Raw genomic sequence first — 17,920 nt, forward strand, 5'->3', positions numbered from 1 at the left:
TTATGTATAAGCACTCGATAATTCTCGAGGTACCGATATCAGAAATATCGACCCATTTATCTGTTTAAGAACCATCCCTAGAACCGCCAGAAGCGAAAGAAGAAAAAGAAAAAGACAAAGTTTTTAAGCGTGCTTCGCAACGCCAAATGTAATACACATTGATTCGGAAGCTAACATTTAAATAAAGTTTATTTCAAAAACGTAGTTTACCGCTATCCGTCTGTGCCTTCAATTTGGTAGTGTGGGCTGCTGTAAAACCAATTCAGTTTCGCTCTCAACATTCTTAAAAACTTTGTACACGCGTGGTTGTCGTTCTAACTGTACAATTACGAAGCGACGTATTTCCAATTAGCCATTATATTGTGAAATAGCGATCGCATCCCTTTCTTGAACGTTAGGTGAGAAAACGAAATATGTAAACGGAACCAACAAAACCCCAGAATATACACACACAACTACAATTCTGCCACACGCCAAGCTTACATAGCCTTAAAAAAGAACAGAGATGAGCAAAGAAGTGTGTATAATATGCAAGAAAAAAGCGACAGGAACTGAAGAAAGTTGGGCCCAATGCGACAGTTGTGAAAATTGGTACCACTTTCGCTGCGCAGGCGTCGACGACGACGTCGAGAACAACGATTGGAATTGCGATCCGTGCCTTGCTGGAGGTAGCTCCAAAAACCCACCTGGAAGGATATTACGATCACCGCCTCCAAATCAGTCCGACAACTCCAACATATTACCAAGCCAAAATAAGGTAGAGCAGCTAGTGGACGACCTCATCGATATGGACAAAACCAGCGACGGACACATTATTCCCGATGATAATTCTACCGCAAGCAAAAACAAGCTTATGCTTGATATGCTGGAAGAAAAAAGAGCTTCCGAGCAGAGATTTATCGAGGAGAAGTATAAAAATTTACTGCAAATGAATACGCTAAACGTATCGACAGACGGGCTGTTTCAGGCGACGCCCGCATCACCGTCCAGTTCCCAAATCGCCGCAAGACAAGCTATACCCTAGGAGCTTCCTTCGTTCAGCGGGGATCCTGAGGAGTGGCCAATGTTTATCAGTACATTCGAACACAGTACTTCCGCAGCAGGGTTCTCCCATGTTGAAAACATGCTCCGTCTACAAAAGTGGCTAAAAGGCAGGGCACGAGAAATAATGAAGGATAAGCTTCTACTTCCTAGTCTAGTTCCGGAAGTAATGAGCACGCTAAAAATGTTCTTTGGCAGACCCGAGCACATCCTGGAGAGGATAATCGACAAGGTGAGGAAGCTTGCGCCACCCAAAGAAAAATTGGAATCCATACGCGCTCGCAGTACGCAACATTTGCGCAACGATCGAAGCATGCAGCCTAACAGCGCACTTAAACAACCCAATGTTAGTCAAGGAGCTTGTAGACAAACTTCCAAGTAACCACAAACTAAACTGGGCGATGCACACCCGCGACGAATCGGTCCCTCCCATTAAAGCTTTCAGCGACTGGCTCTACAAAATAGCGCAGGCGGCGTCGACTGTCGTGACACCGTTTTCTCACAGGACAAGTTCTGTGAATACCCATGATAGATGCGCAGCCAGTTCGAGCCAGGTATCTACAGCCCAGCAACAGACTAATCCAAAATGCATTGCATGCGAATCCACACATCATTGGGTAACACAATGCGAACAATTTAAATCCAGCGCCGTTGAACAGAGATGGCAAGTCGCTAAGGCCGGAAAGGCCTGCTTTCGATGCTTGAAGCTTCATCGAAACAATTGTCGACCAAAGGATTGCGGAGTAAACGGTTGTACAAGAAAGCATCACCCTCTACTCCACTCGGAAAATGTTCCCAATTTAGCCAACGAAACGGGAAATCAAAGACATGTAAGCACACACCAAGGCGATGTAGAAGGAAACCAGTTCTTCCGAATCGTACCCGTAACCCTACACTATGATGACAATAAAATCGAAGTTTTCGCCTTCTTGGATGAAGGATCATCTGTGACCCTAATAGACGCATCAATTTTTGACAAGCTCGGTATAAAAGGTACACCTTCACCGATTTGTTTACAATGGACTGGAGAAACAACTCGGTTCGAAAATACTTCCGTGCAAGCATCAATCCAAATCTCAGGCGTTAGCTCAGAAAAACGTTACTGGCTCAACATCGTTCAGACTGTCAAAAATATTTCACTCCCAAAGCAAACCGTCGATATGGATGAGTTGCGCAGTAAGTACAGCTATCTAAATGACCTGCCATTAGAGACCTACTCCACGCAGCCAATGTTATTAATTGGATCAAACTATTGGAAAATAGCCGTTCCTCGCAGGATCCGCGAAGGCAAATGGAACGACCCAATAGCGTCAAAGTGCATGTTAGGGTGGACTATCCAGGGATCAGCAAACTTAAACCGTCACGTATCTATGCACCACTGCGATTGCAACTGGCGAGAGCTTCACGATGAAGTCAAAGAACAATTCAACCTCGAGTCAATTTCGCCTAAAAAACTGCTTTCAAGCGAGGACAAACGAGCAGTCGAAATCCTAGAGCAGACTTGCCAAAACAAATGTGGCAAATACGAAGTTGGGCTTCTTTGGCGGAATGATCTTCAAAAACTTCCCGAGAGTCGCACTACAGCTCTAAAGCGCCTACAATGCATGAGGTCCAGAATTCTGAGCGAACCGGATCTGTTTTCAAAAATCGACGACCAAATTAAAAATCTTCTTGACGAAGGATACGCCAAGCAACTATCTGACGAGGAGGCGAAGAAAGAAGAAACTCGCACTTGGTACTTACCCGTATTTATAGCCCCAAATCCGAATAAGCCTGGAAAGATAAGGCTGGTTTGGTATGCGGCAGCAAAAACAAACGGAGTATGCCTCAACGACTTTCTGTTAAGCGGACCGGACTGCTTAAACCCACTCATCGACGTTCTCCTAGCCTTCAGAGTCGGAAAAGTCGCCGTAAGCGGCGACATCGCCGAAATGTTTCACAGGATCAACATTCGCCAGGAAGACATGCATTCTCAGTGCTTTCTTTGGTATGACGTCAACCGAAATAAGATAAACACTTACGTCATGCGTGCGATGACCTTTGGTATCAATTGTGCACCGTTCATAGCCCACTACGTTCGCGACAAAAATGCAGAAGTCCACCAGCAGCAATTCCCCTTAACCTTGGATGCGATTCAGCGTGCGCACTATGTCGACGACTTCATCGACAGTATGAGTGATGAACAGAAAGCCATCGAAATATCCAGCCAAGTAAGAGAGGTCCATTCCAGAGGCGGATTCGAAATTCGAAACTGGGCGTCAAAATCCAGTACAGTTCTCTCGTATCTTAAGAATGATGGAGACGCCAAAAAACAAGAGCCAGTGCAGTTCGGCGCTACAGAAAAGGTTTTGGGTATGTATTGGGACCCACATAAAGACGTATTTAAGTTTGTTTGCAGATTCTCAAGACTTAAGCGAGACGTCTTTACCGATCCTGCAGTCCCAACAAAAAGAGAAATCCTTCAGGTTCTAATGTCGATTTTCGACTCCTTGGGCCTACTGTCGTGTCATACGATCGGATTAAAAATCCTTCTGCAGAAAATCTGGCGATCAAACATCAGCTAAGACCAAGAGCTGCCAGAATCACTGTTGGAGGACTGGAATCAATGGAAGCTGTTGCTGCCTCAAGTGGCAACATTGAATATTCCGAGATGCTACTCCCCAAGGATGTCTTTTGGAACCTGAATCGGCCTGCACACGTTCGTGGACGCTAGCGAGCATGCTTATTCTGCTGCTTGCTACCTGCAAGTGTCCCAAAAAGACGAGGTGGACGTTATGCTAGTAGTCGCGAAAAGCAAAGTGGCGCCACTAAAGCCACTATCTATTCCGCGCATGGAGCTTGAAGCCGCCGTGATGGGCTCACGCTTAGCAAACAAAATTATCAACGTACGTAACCTACGAGTCGACGATCTTACGTGTGTAGACACATGGCTTTACGGACCAGAGTTTTTGAAAAGCGAACCCAGTAAGTGGCCAACAGTTCCATCACGAGCGACGGAGATCGATACGACCGAACTACGCAGACACGTCTTCACAACTCGTAGTGCGAATAAAGTCTTACTCGACGTGGACAATTTTTCCGATTGGCGGCGCCTATATAGAGCCGTCGCAAACATGTCTCTATATATTCAGCGACTTCAAGCTAAATGCCAAAAGACTGACATGCCGTCAGCAGTGACCGAATTTCACGTCAAAGAAGCACAGACCCTACTATACATAGAAGCACAGAGGCTCGAGTTCTCGGATGAAATCCATTCATTGATTAGCATAAAACCAATAAGCGCAAAAAGCAGATTGACTGGATTAAACGCATATCTGGACGATAACGGAATCCTTCGCACTAAAGGACGAGTGAACGCTGTGGGATATACTATGGACGCTATAATATTGCCACCAGAGAGCCGAGTAACATTTTTATTAGTCCGGTTCTATCACGAAAAATATCATCACCTCGCTCACGAAACCGTGATATATGATATAAAATCCAAATTTTATATTTTTCGCCTAAGAGTACTGCACAAATCCGTAAGAAAAGCCTGCCAGTTATGCAAAATTCGTCGCGCAATGCCACAGCCTCCACAAATGGCCCCGGTTCCAAAAGCTAGGTTGACCAGTTTCGAAAAACCATTCACGTGCACCGGCGTTGATTATTTTGGGCCTATCCTAGTCAACGTTGGAAGACGCAAAGAGAAGAGATGGGTTGCGCTGTTTACCTGCTTAACCCTGCGTGCAGTCCACTTCGAGATCGCTCACAGCCTCGATACAAGCTCCTGTGTGATGTGTTTCACGAATTTCATGGCACTACGTGGGACACCAAGAGATATTTATTCCGATAATGGCACTAATTTCAAGGCCACGGAGAAAGCATTACGAGAGGAGCTGATCAAGATCAACTTCGATAAAATTGCAATGAAGTTCGACGGCATTAAATGGAAACTTAACCCTCCAGGAGCCCCTCACATGGGTGGTGCTTGGGAAAGATTAGTCCGCACAACCAAAACAGTCCTAAAAAGCATCTGCCCGAATTACAATTTCAACGACGAAAGCCTGAGGTGTGCTCTAATGGAAGCACAGTTCATCATAAACTCACGTCCGTTAACTTTCGTCAGCCTGGACTCCAAGGACGACTCCGCGCTGACTCCAAACCACCTGCTAATGGGCTCATCAAATGGATACAAACCAATCAAGAAAGAGAAGATGAATTTAAGACGTCATTGGAACGAGGTAAAACTTTTTGGAGATCGCTTTTGGCAACGCTGGGTGAAGGAGTTCACACCGGTACTTACTAGACGGACAAAATGGTTCGAAAGATGTCCCCCTATATCAGTCGGAAGCGTAGTCATTATCGTCGACGAAAACTTGCCTAGAAACTTATGGCTTAAGGGCCGCGTAACCAACACTATTCCCGCCAAGGACGGACAAGTTCGTCGAGCCACTATTAAAACGCAGCATGGGATCCTCGATCGACCAGCCACAAAGATTGCGGTCTTAGATGTCGGCTTAGAAGATGGTAACTGACTCCCTAGGATCAATTACCGGAGGGGGAATGTTGCCGCCATAATTTCAATTTAATTTTTAATTTCTTATGTTATGTATAAGCACTCGATAATTCTCGAGGTACCGATATCAGAAATATCGACCCATTTATCTGTTTAAGAACCATCCCTAGAACCGCCAGAAGCGAAAGAAGAAAAGGAAAAAGACAAAGTTTTTAAGCGTGCTTCGCAACGCCAAATGTAATACACATTGATTCGGAAGCTAACATTTAAATAAAGTTTATTTCAAAAACGTAGTTTACCGCTATCCGTCTGTGCCTTCAATTTGGTAGTGTGGGCTGCTGTAAAACCAATTCAGTTTCGCTCTCAACATTCTTAAAAACTTTGTACACGCGTGGTTGTCGTTCTAACTGTACAATTACGAAGCGACGTATTTCCAATTAGCCATTATATTGTGAAATAGCGATCGCATCCCTTTCTTGAACGTTAGGTGAGAAAACGAAATATGTAAACGGAACCAACAAAACCCCAGAATATACACACACAACTACAATTCTGCCACACGCCAAGCTTACATAGCCTTAAAAAAGAACAGAGATGAGCAAAGAAGTGTGTATAATATGCAAGAAAAAAGCGACAGGAACTGAAGAAAGTTGGGCCCAATGCGACAGTTGTGAAAATTGGTACCACTTTCGCTGCGCAGGCGTCGACGACGACGTCGAGAACAACGATTGGAATTGCGATCCGTGCCTTGCTGGAGGTAGCTCCAAAAACCCACGTGGAAGGATATTACGATCACCGCCTCCAAATCAGTCCGACAACTCCAACATATTACCAAGCCAAAATAAGGTAGAGCAGCTAGTGGACGACCTCATCGATATGGACAAAACCAGCGACGGACACATTATTCCCGATGATAATTCTACCGCAAGCAAAAACAAGCTTATGCTTGATATGCTGGAAGAAAAAAGAGCTTCCGAGCAGAGATTTATCGAGGAGAAGTATAAAAATTTACTGCAAATGAATACGCTAAACGTATCGACAGACGGGCTGTTTCAGGCGACGCCCGCATCACCGTCCAGTTCCCAAATCGCCGCAAGACAAGCTATACCCTAGGAGCTTCCTTCGTTCAGCGGGGATCCTGAGGAGTGGCCAATGTTTATCAGTACATTCGAACACAGTACTTCCGCAGCAGGGTTCTCCCATGTTGAAAACATGCTCCGTCTACAAAAGTGGCTAAAAGGCAGGGCACGAGAAATAATGAAGGATAAGCTTCTACTTCCTAGTCTAGTTCCGGAAGTAATGAGCACGCTAAAAATGTTCTTTGGCAGACCCGAGCACATCCTGGAGAGGATAATCGACAAGGTGAGGAAGCTTGCGCCACCCAAAGAAAAATTGGAATCCATACGCGCTCGCAGTACGCAACATTTGCGCAACGATCGAAGCATGCAGCCTAACAGCGCACTTAAACAACCCAATGTTAGTCAAGGAGCTTGTAGACAAACTTCCAAGTAACCACAAACTAAACTGGGCGATGCACACCCGCGACGAATCGGTCCCTCCCATTAAAGCTTTCAGCGACTGGCTCTACAAAATAGCGCAGGCGGCGTCGACTGTCGTGACACCGTTTTCTCACAGGACAAGTTCTGTGAATACCCATGATAGATGCGCAGCCAGTTCGAGCCAGGTATCTACAGCCCAGCAACAGACTAATCCAAAATGCATTGCATGCGAATCCACACATCATTGGGTAACACAATGCGAACAATTTAAATCCAGCGCCGTTGAACAGAGATGGCAAGTCGCTAAGGCCGGAAAGGCCTGCTTTCGATGCTTGAAGCTTCATCGAAACAATTGTCGACCAAAGGATTGCGGAGTAAACGGTTGTACAAGAAAGCATCACCCTCTACTCCACTCGGAAAATGTTCCCAATTTAGCCAACGAAACGGGAAATCAAAGACATGTAAGCACACACCAAGGCGATGTAGAAGGAAACCAGTTCTTCCGAATCGTACCCGTAACCCTACACTATGATGACAATAAAATCGAAGTTTTCGCCTTCTTGGATGAAGGATCATCTGTGACCCTAATAGACGCATCAATTTTTGACAAGCTCGGTATAAAAGGTACACCTTCACCGATTTGTTTACAATGGACTGGAGAAACAACTCGGTTCGAAAATACTTCCGTGCAAGCATCAATCCAAATCTCAGGCGTTAGCTCAGAAAAACGTTACTGGCTCAACATCGTTCAGACTGTCAAAAATATTTCACTCCCAAAGCAAACCGTCGATATGGATGAGTTGCGCAGTAAGTACAGCTATCTAAATGACCTGCCATTAGAGACCTACTCCACGCAGCCAATGTTATTAATTGGATCAAACTATTGGAAAATAGCCGTTCCTCGCAGGATCCGCGAAGGCAAATGGAACGACCCAATAGCGTCAAAGTGCATGTTAGGGTGGACTATCCAGGGATCAGCAAACTTAAACCGTCACGTATCTATGCACCACTGCGATTGCAACTGGCGAGAGCTTCACGATGAAGTCAAAGAACAATTCAACCTCGAGTCAATTTCGCCTAAAAAAACTTCTTTCAAGCGAGGACAAACGAGCAGTCGAAATCCTAGAGCAGACTTGCCAAAACAAATGTGGCAAATACGAAGTTGGGCTTCTTTGGCGGAATGATCTTCAAAAACTTCCCGAGAGTCGCACTACAGCTCTAAAGCGCCTACAATGCATGAGGTCCAGAATTCTGAGCGAACCGGATCTGTTTTCAAAAATCGACGACCAAATTAAAAATCTTCTTGACGAAGGATACGCCAAGCAACTATCTGACGAGGAGGCGAAGAAAGAAGAAACTCGCACTTGGTACTTACCCGTATTTATAGCCCCAAATCCGAATAAGCCTGGAAAGATAAGGCTGGTTTGGTATGCGGCAGCAAAAACAAACGGAGTATGCCTCAACGACTTTCTGTTAAGCGGACCGGACTGCTTAAACCCACTCATCGACGTTCTCCTAGCCTTCAGAGTCGGAAAAGTCGCCGTAAGCGGCGACATCGCCGAAATGTTTCACAGGATCAACATTCGCCAGGAAGACATGCATTCTCAGTGCTTTCTTTGGTATGACGTCAACCGAAATAAGATAAACACTTACGTCATGCGTGCGATGACCTTTGGTATCAATTGTGCACCGTTCATAGCCCACTACGTTCGCGACAAAAATGCAGAAGTCCACCAGCAGCAATTCCCCTTAACCTTGGATGCGATTCAGCGTGCGCACTATGTCGACGACTTCATCGACAGTATGAGTGATGAACAGAAAGCCATCGAAATATCCAGCCAAGTAAAAGAGGTCCATTCCAGAGGCGGATTCGAAATTCGAAACTGGGCGTCAAAATCCAGTACAGTTCTCTCGTATCTTAAGAATGATGGAGACGCCAAAAAACAAGAGCCAGTGCAGTTCGGCGCTACAGAAAAGGTTTTGGGTATGTATTGGGACCCACATAAAGACGTATTTAAGTTTGTTTGCAGATTCTCAAGACTTAAGCGAGACGTCTTTACCGATCCTGCAGTCCCAACAAAAAGAGAAATCCTTCAGGTTCTAATGTCGATTTTCGACTCCTTGGGCCTACTGTCGTGTCATACGATCGGATTAAAAATCCTTCTGCAGAAAATCTGGCGATCAAACATCAGCTAAGACCAAGAGCTGCCAGAATCACTGTTGGAGGACTGGAATCAATGGAAGCTGTTGCTGCCTCAAGTGGCAACATTGAATATTCCGAGATGCTACTCCCCAAGGATGTCTTTTGGAACCCGAATCGGCCTGCACACGTTCGTGGACGCTAGCGAGCATGCTTATTCTGCTGCTTGCTACCTGCAAGTGTCCCAAAAAGACGAGGTGGACGTTATGCCAGTAGTCGCGAAAAGCAAAGTGGCGCCACTAAAGCCACTATCTATTCCGCGCATGGAGCTTGAAGCCGCCGTGATGGGCTCACGCTTAGCAAACAAAATTATCAACGTACGTAACCTACGAGTCGACGATCTTACGTGTGTAGACACATGGCTTTACGGACCAGAGTTTTTGAAAAGCGAACCCAGTAAGTGGCCAACAGTTCCATCACGAGCGACGGAGATCGATACGACCGAACTACGCAGACACGTCTTCACAACTCGTAGTCTTACTCGACGTGGACAATTTTTCCGATTGGCGGCGCCTATATAGAGCCGTCGCAAACATGTCTCTATATATTCAGCGACTTCAAGCTAAATGCCAAAAGACTGACATGCCGTCAGCAGTGACCGAATTTCACGCCAAAGAAGCGCAGACCCTACTATACATAGAAGCACAGAGGCTCGAGTTCTCGGATGAAATCCATTCATTGATTAGCATAAAACCAATAAGCGCAAAAAGCAGATTGACTGGATTAAACGCATATCTGGACGATAACGGAATCCTTCGCACTAAAGGACGAGTGAACGCTGTGGGATATACTATGGACGCTATAATATTGCCACCAGAGAGCCGAGTAACATTTTTATTAGTCCGGTTCTATCACGAAAAATATCATCACCTCGCTCACGAAACCGTGATATATGATATAAAATCCAAATTTTATATTTTTCGCCTAAGAGTACTGCACAAATCCGTAAGAAAAGCCTGCCAGTTATGCAAAATTCGTCGCGCAATGCCACAGCCTCCACAAATGGCCCCGGTTCCAAAAGCTAGGTTGACCAGTTTCGAAAAACCATTCACGTGCACCGGCGTTGATTATTTTGGGCCTATCCTAGTCAACGTTGGAAGACGCAAAGAGAAGAGATGGGTTGCGCTGTTTACCTGCTTAACCCTGCGTGCAGTCCACTTCGAGATCGCTCACAGCCTCGATACAAGCTCCTGTGTGATGTGTTTCACGAATTTCATGGCACTACGTGGGACACCAAGAGATATTTATTCCGATAATGGCACTAATTTCAAGGCCACGGAGAAAGCATTACGAGAGGAGCTGATCAAGATCAACTTCGATAAAATTGCAATCAAGTTCGACGGCATTAAATGGAAACTTAACCCTCCAGGAGCCCCTCACATGGGTGGTGCTTGGGAAAGATTAGTCCGCACAACCAAAACAGTCCTAAAAAGCATCTGCCCGAATTACAATTTCAACGACGAAAGCCTGAGGTGTGCTCTAATGGAAGCACAGTTCATCATAAACTCACGTCCGTTAACTTTCGTCAGCCTGGACTCCAAGGACGACTCCGCGCTGACTCCAAACCACCTGCTAATGGGCTCATCAAATGGATACAAACCAATCAAGAAAGAGAAGATGAATTTAAGACGTCATTGGAACGAGGTAAAACTTTTTGGAGATCGCTTTTGGCAACGCTGGGTGAAGGAGTTCACACCGGTACTTACTAGACGGACAAAATGGTTCGAAAGATGTCCCCCTATATCAGTCGGAAGCGTAGTCATTATCGTCGACGAAAACTTGCCTAGAAACTTATGGCTTAAGGGCCGCGTAACCAACACTATTCCCGCCAAGGACGGACAAGTTCGTCGAGCCACTATTAAAACGCAGCATGGGATCCTCGATCGACCAGCCACAAAGATTGCGGTCTTAGATGTCGGCTTAGAAGATGGTAACTGACTCCCTAGGATCAATTACCGGAGGGGGAATGTTGCCGCCATAATTTCAATTTAATTTTTAATTTCTTATGTTATGTATAAGCACTCGATAATTCTCGAGGTACCGATATCAGAAATATCGACCCATTTATCTGTTTAAGAACCATCCCTAGAACCGCCAGAAGCGAAAGAAGAAAAGGAAAAAGACAAAGTTTTTAAGCGTGCTTCGCAACGCCAAATGTAATACACATTGATTCGGAAGCTAACATTTAAATAAAGTTTATTTCAAAAACGTAGTTTATCGCTATCAGTCTGTGCCTTCAATTTGGTAGTGTGGGCTGCTGTAAAACCAATACAGTTTCGCTCTCAACACTTTACATTTTGTAATCCTGAATTGACGTCGGAAACGTGCGCCTGCCTCTTCTATGCAATTCGCCGGAATGAAACCAGAAAACTAATTTCAATATATAATAAAACATGTTCGCAATACCAAAAATAAATAAATATTATTATGCTACAAAATAAACTTCTGACTTTTATTTCGAGTTAAAATTACAAAGAATGCAAAATATTTCCTTGACTGAGATATGTCGGCTACTTGAAAGTTGTTGCGGGGTCGTGACTTCAACCCCCATTATGGGACGTATTAGTGCTAGCTGTCAGCCGTGAGGTCGTTGACGTGAGGCCCATGATTTTGTCAACGAGCGTGCGCCTTTAGGCTTGTGCATGTGTCCCTGACCACAGGTAATGGACAGGTGCGCATGTTTTGGTTGCTTTTGCTTGAAACCCTTTTATGACATGTTTATGACCCACTTGTGGAAAGGAGAGAATCTTAGACAATTTACCAGTTAAACGTTCTGGGGCGGAAATAAAAATGTGTGCTTGAAAATATTCCACATCTGAGAATCATTAACTTGTGAGATTTATTTTATTGGAGTTCTTTTGATTTCTAAATTAGTTTTACAATCATAGAAAACATTGCTCCCCAACATGATCGGACATGTTCCTCTTAGATAACCATCTTTGAATACTTTGGGTGTGCGATCCTTCTCACGTGCATAGCAACACCTGTGATAATGAGGCAAAAGGGTACGTGACCACACCTTTCCCCAACATGATCGGATATGTTCCTCTAAGATAACAACCTTTGGATACTACGGTTGTGCGACCTTTCTCACGTGCACCTTTCTTACGTGACTATTAATGACACATAATGAGGGGAAGATTACATGATCAATTTGGCCAAATGGGGATGCAAAGCCCAAATCAGTTAATTTAATGGATTATGCTTATTGCCCTATAACCCGCATAAGTTAATGAGGGGGTGGTGGCCAGGGGGCCATTAATATGCTAATTATCCCAGAACCCATCTTGTCATACTACCCTAACGCTTTTCGTCGGATCTGTTTTTGAGCGCGGTACTCAGATAAGCTAAGGAAATACCAGAAAAAATATTTATTTAGGGAGAGAAATTCAATGAACGCCGTTAGCCGCGGCCCAAAGAATAAAATATTTCATCTTTGGCAATGTTCGTCCAAAAGCGGAGTGGAAACTTAAAATGAAAAATGAAAGGAAAACCCCAAGCACGCCTACAGGAGGTCAGGGCTGTTGCCCATTATTGTGAGACTCCCCCGACAGGAAGCAATACCACAACTGGGCAAATCCGCAGAACAGTTGAAGTGCTGGAGGAGATCAACTACAGAAACCCCGTGGAACGGAACATGCCAAGTGGTACTTCCCTCCCTACATGGACATCCTGCCGGGCGTCTCCTCGCAAAGAAAGTAAGTTCTGCCCAGTAGTAGTAATATAAGTATCTTTTCAGCAGAACCACCAGAATAATCTCTCCACCTCCACCAGCTACTTGGCAGGTAAAGCGGAGATGGAGGACGCGCTGGCTTCTATAAAGAGGAGGAAAAAAGGGCGCTTGCTAGGGGACAGCTGGAGGAGCCCTTGCCAGCCATTGTCATGATGGTGGGTGATTTCCTGCAGCATCAGCGGAACAAACCCGTTCCCAATCAGCCTCTCACTTCCTTAAGGTCCAATATGCCTATTGGGACTCGGAGCTGGACTGCAGATGGCGCGGGGAAGATGGCGAAGCACTCAATCTATACTTATTTTTATATCTTTGTGCACCAGCACTCATCTTTTTTAAATTGATCCACTTGATTTGTTTTTCGTTTGTCAATAAACCCACCTGCTTGACAGTAAGAATGCTACATGCATTGCGGGATCCCAATAGCCATTTTGGACCTTGAGGAAGTGAAAGCCGGATTGGAAACGGGGTTGATCCGCTGATGATCCTGGCAGTGGCTGGCTATAGCTTCTCCAACGGTTCCCTTGCGGGCGCCCTATAGAAGCCAGTTGGTCCTTCAGCTCCGCTTAAGCTACCAAGTAGCTGAAGTCGGTAGTGTACGGAGTCCTAATGGAGAGGTCGTCGGAGATCATATGACTGGTGGTTCTGCTAAAAATATACTTCTATTAGTACAACGCAACCAAATTCTTTTGACCAGATCTTTCTTTCTTTGCGATGACACGCCCGGCAGGATGTAGAGAGCGAAGTCCCAGTCGGCATGTTCAACAGCAACAGCTTGAATTAGGCGTCCTATTTCATCTGCACTGACCTCCTGCAGTCGATTTTGGGGTTTTCCTTTCATTTTTAATTTTTAGTTTCGACATCGCCAGCGGCTAACAGCGTTTATCGAAATTCACTCGCTAAATCTGGTACTTTTTCTGGTATTTCCTTAGCTCATCTGAGTACTCGCTGGTTAACTCACGGTTTTCGTCGATGGGAGTACTAGGCTTTATAGGAAAGGCCGAAATGGGGTGCAAGACAGCATCTCCTCGAAACAAATTGATTTAGACGGATTTCAGATAATTGAGGTAGGTTTGCCATTTTTGTTCTTCTCTTTTTCAATATGTCACTTTAGTAGTAAAAGTGGTGATTGACCGATTTGGAATTTGAATAGTTTGTTCATATATTTCAATTCCGTGGTTTATCGACCGAGTTGGATTTTTATTTTAGTCTGTGCGCGATAATTCACATATAGACTCTTATGCAGAATTAAATTTTTTAAGTCAAACGTTTTAGTTTAACTAGTCAGAATACACTAGTTATGTAGTATTATCCCTAAGACCAGTACCGAGCCGATTTGAACTTTTTATTTTGAAATCTTACCGACTGCGCCAATTACACTTTTGCACCGTAAGTTTAATATAAAAAAAAAACGTATACAATTTTTTTCACAAACCGATACAATATGCTTATAATTGAACTGTATTCAAACTGAACTTTCTCCCTAACTCCTACTTCATTTACGATCAAACCTCGGCTCTGAGCTTTAGAGTTTTCGGTGAGTGATTTTATTTTTACTGAATTATTTTCTGAATTGGACCTTGGATTCCAGAAATGGGTCCCGGAATCTGATTGTCCTGAAGTGTGGGAACTCGCCGATAGTCAGAACAGCAGCTCGTTCTAATTGTTTAGTCCATAGTCTATTGACTATCGATGGTAAGTGCATCATATGTTTGTATGTGTATGCGTGTGGACATGTACATAAGGGTATGTCGTGTTATGGATGTGTCACTATATATATAAGTTAAATGATTGATTATTATTTTGATATACAAAAAAATCAAACTTCACTTTATTGAGTTAGATCAAGAATTGATTTTAATTAAGCTAAACAATTATTAATTATGACTAAGAGTCGATCCATCGCTGCCACCGTCTCTGCCGCTGTTGCTGTTTCTTTATTATCATTGGATGCTGCTCTCCATCGCTGTCGCTGTTTACCAAATTTAGTTGTCATTGGCCAATGCATTTAAGTTACAATTATTGTTGTATGCACTTGGCTGAGTTCGGTCAACTTTGGAAATTGGCTATTCTGCATTCCCACGATCGCTAATCAAAAGGTACAAGCTCAGCGCACGTGGCTTAGTTTGTGTGAACTTTATTGGGGGCATTGGATGTGCTTACTTTTACTTATGTCTGGTTCTTTTTATAATTTTGGGTGTAAACTCTTTTCTCATTATACGCGGCTGTCCTCGTAGTAGAGTATAGGTCCGGAATGTGGAGACTAGAATGGAAGCCGATTTACTTTCCGTTGACTTCTGTCTTTGTAGGAGTTCCGTGATCGATCCTATTATTAGTAGCAGTAGGATGATGGCGAATCCGTAACTAACGGAAGATTCTATAGTGGTTTTGCTTCTTACTTTTTCCAGCGCTTTTGTGTTGTTGATATTGAGTTCTTTGACCTTTTGTAGTGAGAGAACTTCGTCTTTTCTGCCATTATTTGGAATCCCGAAGGTTCTGGTTGGACCATGTTGATTTCCCTTGACTTGTAAGTAGTTTCGCCAATAGTTATGGTTGAATTACGGTATTGTATTATGAAGAAACCTTGCAGTTGTAGAAGTTTTTCGTCTAGCGAGACTGGCCCATTGAAGTCGTTCAGCAGTATCGTTCCTGGCAGAATTTCTTCAAAATCCGGTATGTGTTTATTGTTGATCATCTAATATTCTGGTTCTCGAGGGTTCAGGAAATCTAACAAATTTTCTGAATTACAAATTGTCTTATTATGGGATTCACAAGGATTTTTAATTGCAAATAATTGTCTCTTACATTCTAACAAATTTTCATAATTTTTATCATTGATTACTTGGGCTTTTTTAAATGCTTTAATTTTTAAAGTTCTAGAATTATCTGTTTTAATGGTTGGGAGGCTAATAATATAAGTGAGGTCATTGCCATTTGTGGCTTATTTAACTTTAGCAAATTCCAATAATTCCTCTATGTTAAAAAAAAAGTAGTTTTCTTTTTTAAAGATATCTTCTACTACTGTCGTTTCTGTGCTTGTTAATACAAAATAATTTATTGTGTTCGATTTGGCCCATGTAGTTGCGTATATAATGTTGGTTATTTCTTCTTTTAATAATTGAATTTTATACTTTAAGACATCTGCTTTCTGATTTACGATTTCTTCCGAACTCTGGGTAACTTTCAATATTGCATGCCACTTATTAGTAAGTTGGTTAATTTTTTGATTAATTAATCTGTTAATTACTACCGGATTATTGTTTTTGAATTTTGAATTTTATACTTTAAGACATCTGCTTTCTGATTTACGATTTCTTCCGAACTCTGGGTAACTTTCAATATTGCATGCCACTTATTAGTAAGTTGGTTAATTTTTTGATTAATTAATCTGTTAATTACTACCGGATTATTGTTTTTCTCTAATTGCTCAATTATCTTATTTTCTAAGATCTCAGGATCACTAGCCGAGTCGATCTAGCCATGTCCGTCCGGATGAACGCTGAGATCTCGGAAATTATAAGAGCTAGGCTATTGAAATTATAACTGAAATGTATTGTCCAATTTAACGCCCACAATCCGCCCACAAATTTCAAAAAATCGTAAATATGAACGCAGATGCCTCGGAAACTATCAAAGATAAAGAAATTGGATATCAGATTTAAATTCCGTAGCCTTGTACGCAGCGCAAGTTTGTTAGAAACCGCCTAAGCCAATGGCGACCACAATTTTCATCCTAGATAAAAAATATTAACAGAAATGTTGCTACGCCCACAAATCGCAACTACCGTGTTACTTCCTTTTGATTTGGTGCATCCAGACACTATTCAACCAAAGTCTGTTCTTTCACCAAGAAGACCGTCTATCTTTATTTATCCTTTCTGAAGAATTTTAGCCTGGCTTGTTAAACTCGGCTAACGGGTAGTTTTGTAACCTCGTTTTTTCAATATTTAATGAGCGCATTGCTAACGCTTTCATTAATTTTGAGAGGACAATTGCCTACACTACTAAATCTGTTTTATTTTATGCTTTGCATTTTTTTTTTTACATTTTTTTTTTGGTAGCTTGAGTATTTGCGAAGCTTTCGCCGGTATAATAGTACTCTGAGATCCACTGAGAGTCAGTGCTCTGAGTTTTCCAAAGCCTCCACTAGCTGATTTCACATGAGTCAATCTTTGGCCACTAAGGCTTGTTCCGTCGTCCTACACGTATTTACTTTTTCTTATCAATTCAAGCAAAGAATTTCATTTTTGCACTTTTTATTGCTGAAATGCCTCAGACACTAAACAAATGTGTCTTTTTTTTGCCCAATCATTTCTTTCTGTTTGTTACATTCCCTTAAATTTATAACACTGTGTTACATTATGGGTTGGTAAATTACAACAAAAACAATTTTATTTGTTGCTTTTGTTTTGAAATTCTTTTCCCAAAGGCTTATTTTCCTGTGGAAAAGAGGAAATGAAGTTGAGTCTTTGCTCTAAAAACTCCTTGACATCAGAAAGTTCCTGAATTTCCTTAGTCTTTTTTACATGACTCTCATATCAATTAAGAGGATCTTTGTTAAATTTGCAAAGTGTAATATGGGCAAAAACTGCATCAACATCATCGGATAATTGTTCCTTTAATTTAATTCTATAAATTGACTTATTAGTTGTGTCAATAAATATTTTAATTTGCTTATTGATTTTTAAATTTAGATTGGGAAAATCCATAAGCCAAGTTATGTGATCAAAGAAAATTTTTCTTCTGTTCTCATACCGATTGGTTAGCAACCCCCAAGCAGCTTCATAATTATCTCCAGTGCCTAGCAGTAAATGGGAAACCACGTTCTTGGCTTCTCTTTTTAACGCTGACTTGAGATAATTAAATTTAAGAGTGGTGCTTAGGTCCTCTCTTGTATTCAGGTTAAGGAAACTATAGCTGTTAAGGCAGAGGAATTACCTAAACTGCCAAAA

The 17,920-nt window shown here is 42.8% G+C and overlaps 4 protein-coding genes across 4 annotated transcripts; all 4 read left to right on the forward strand.

The window, feature by feature from the left end:
• The first annotated feature begins 1,168 nt into the window (after positions 1-1,168).
• Positions 1,169-3,754, forward strand: LOC139354436 (uncharacterized). The gene is made up of 4 exons (XM_070998672.1): positions 1,169-1,273; positions 1,701-2,034; positions 2,122-3,393; positions 3,579-3,754. Exons 1-4 carry the CDS (start codon positions 1,169-1,171, stop codon positions 3,752-3,754), a joined length of 1,887 nt encoding a protein of 628 aa, XP_070854773.1.
• Positions 3,755-4,604: 850 nt separating this feature from the next.
• Positions 4,605-6,652, forward strand: LOC139354437 (uncharacterized). Its single transcript, XM_070998673.1, has 2 exons — positions 4,605-5,550; positions 6,240-6,652. Exons 1-2 carry the CDS (start codon positions 4,605-4,607, stop codon positions 6,650-6,652), a joined length of 1,359 nt encoding a protein of 452 aa, XP_070854774.1.
• A 1,424-nt stretch (positions 6,653-8,076) lies between these two features.
• On the forward strand, positions 8,077-9,383 carry LOC139354438 (uncharacterized). The gene is made up of 2 exons (XM_070998674.1): positions 8,077-9,022; positions 9,208-9,383. The coding sequence occupies exons 1-2, from the start codon at positions 8,077-8,079 to the stop codon at positions 9,381-9,383; spliced, it is 1,122 nt and encodes a 373-aa protein (XP_070854775.1).
• An 839-nt stretch (positions 9,384-10,222) lies between these two features.
• On the forward strand, positions 10,223-11,176 carry LOC139354439 (uncharacterized). Its single transcript, XM_070998675.1, has one exon. It carries the CDS (start codon positions 10,223-10,225, stop codon positions 11,174-11,176), a length of 954 nt encoding a protein of 317 aa, XP_070854776.1.
• Positions 11,177-17,920: the final 6,744 nt, after the last annotated feature.

The sequence above is a fragment of the Drosophila suzukii genome (assembly GCF_043229965.1).
Source record: "Drosophila suzukii chromosome 2 unlocalized genomic scaffold, CBGP_Dsuzu_IsoJpt1.0 scf_2c, whole genome shotgun sequence".
In the NCBI taxonomy this organism is placed as follows: Eukaryota; Metazoa; Arthropoda; class Insecta; order Diptera; family Drosophilidae; genus Drosophila; species Drosophila suzukii.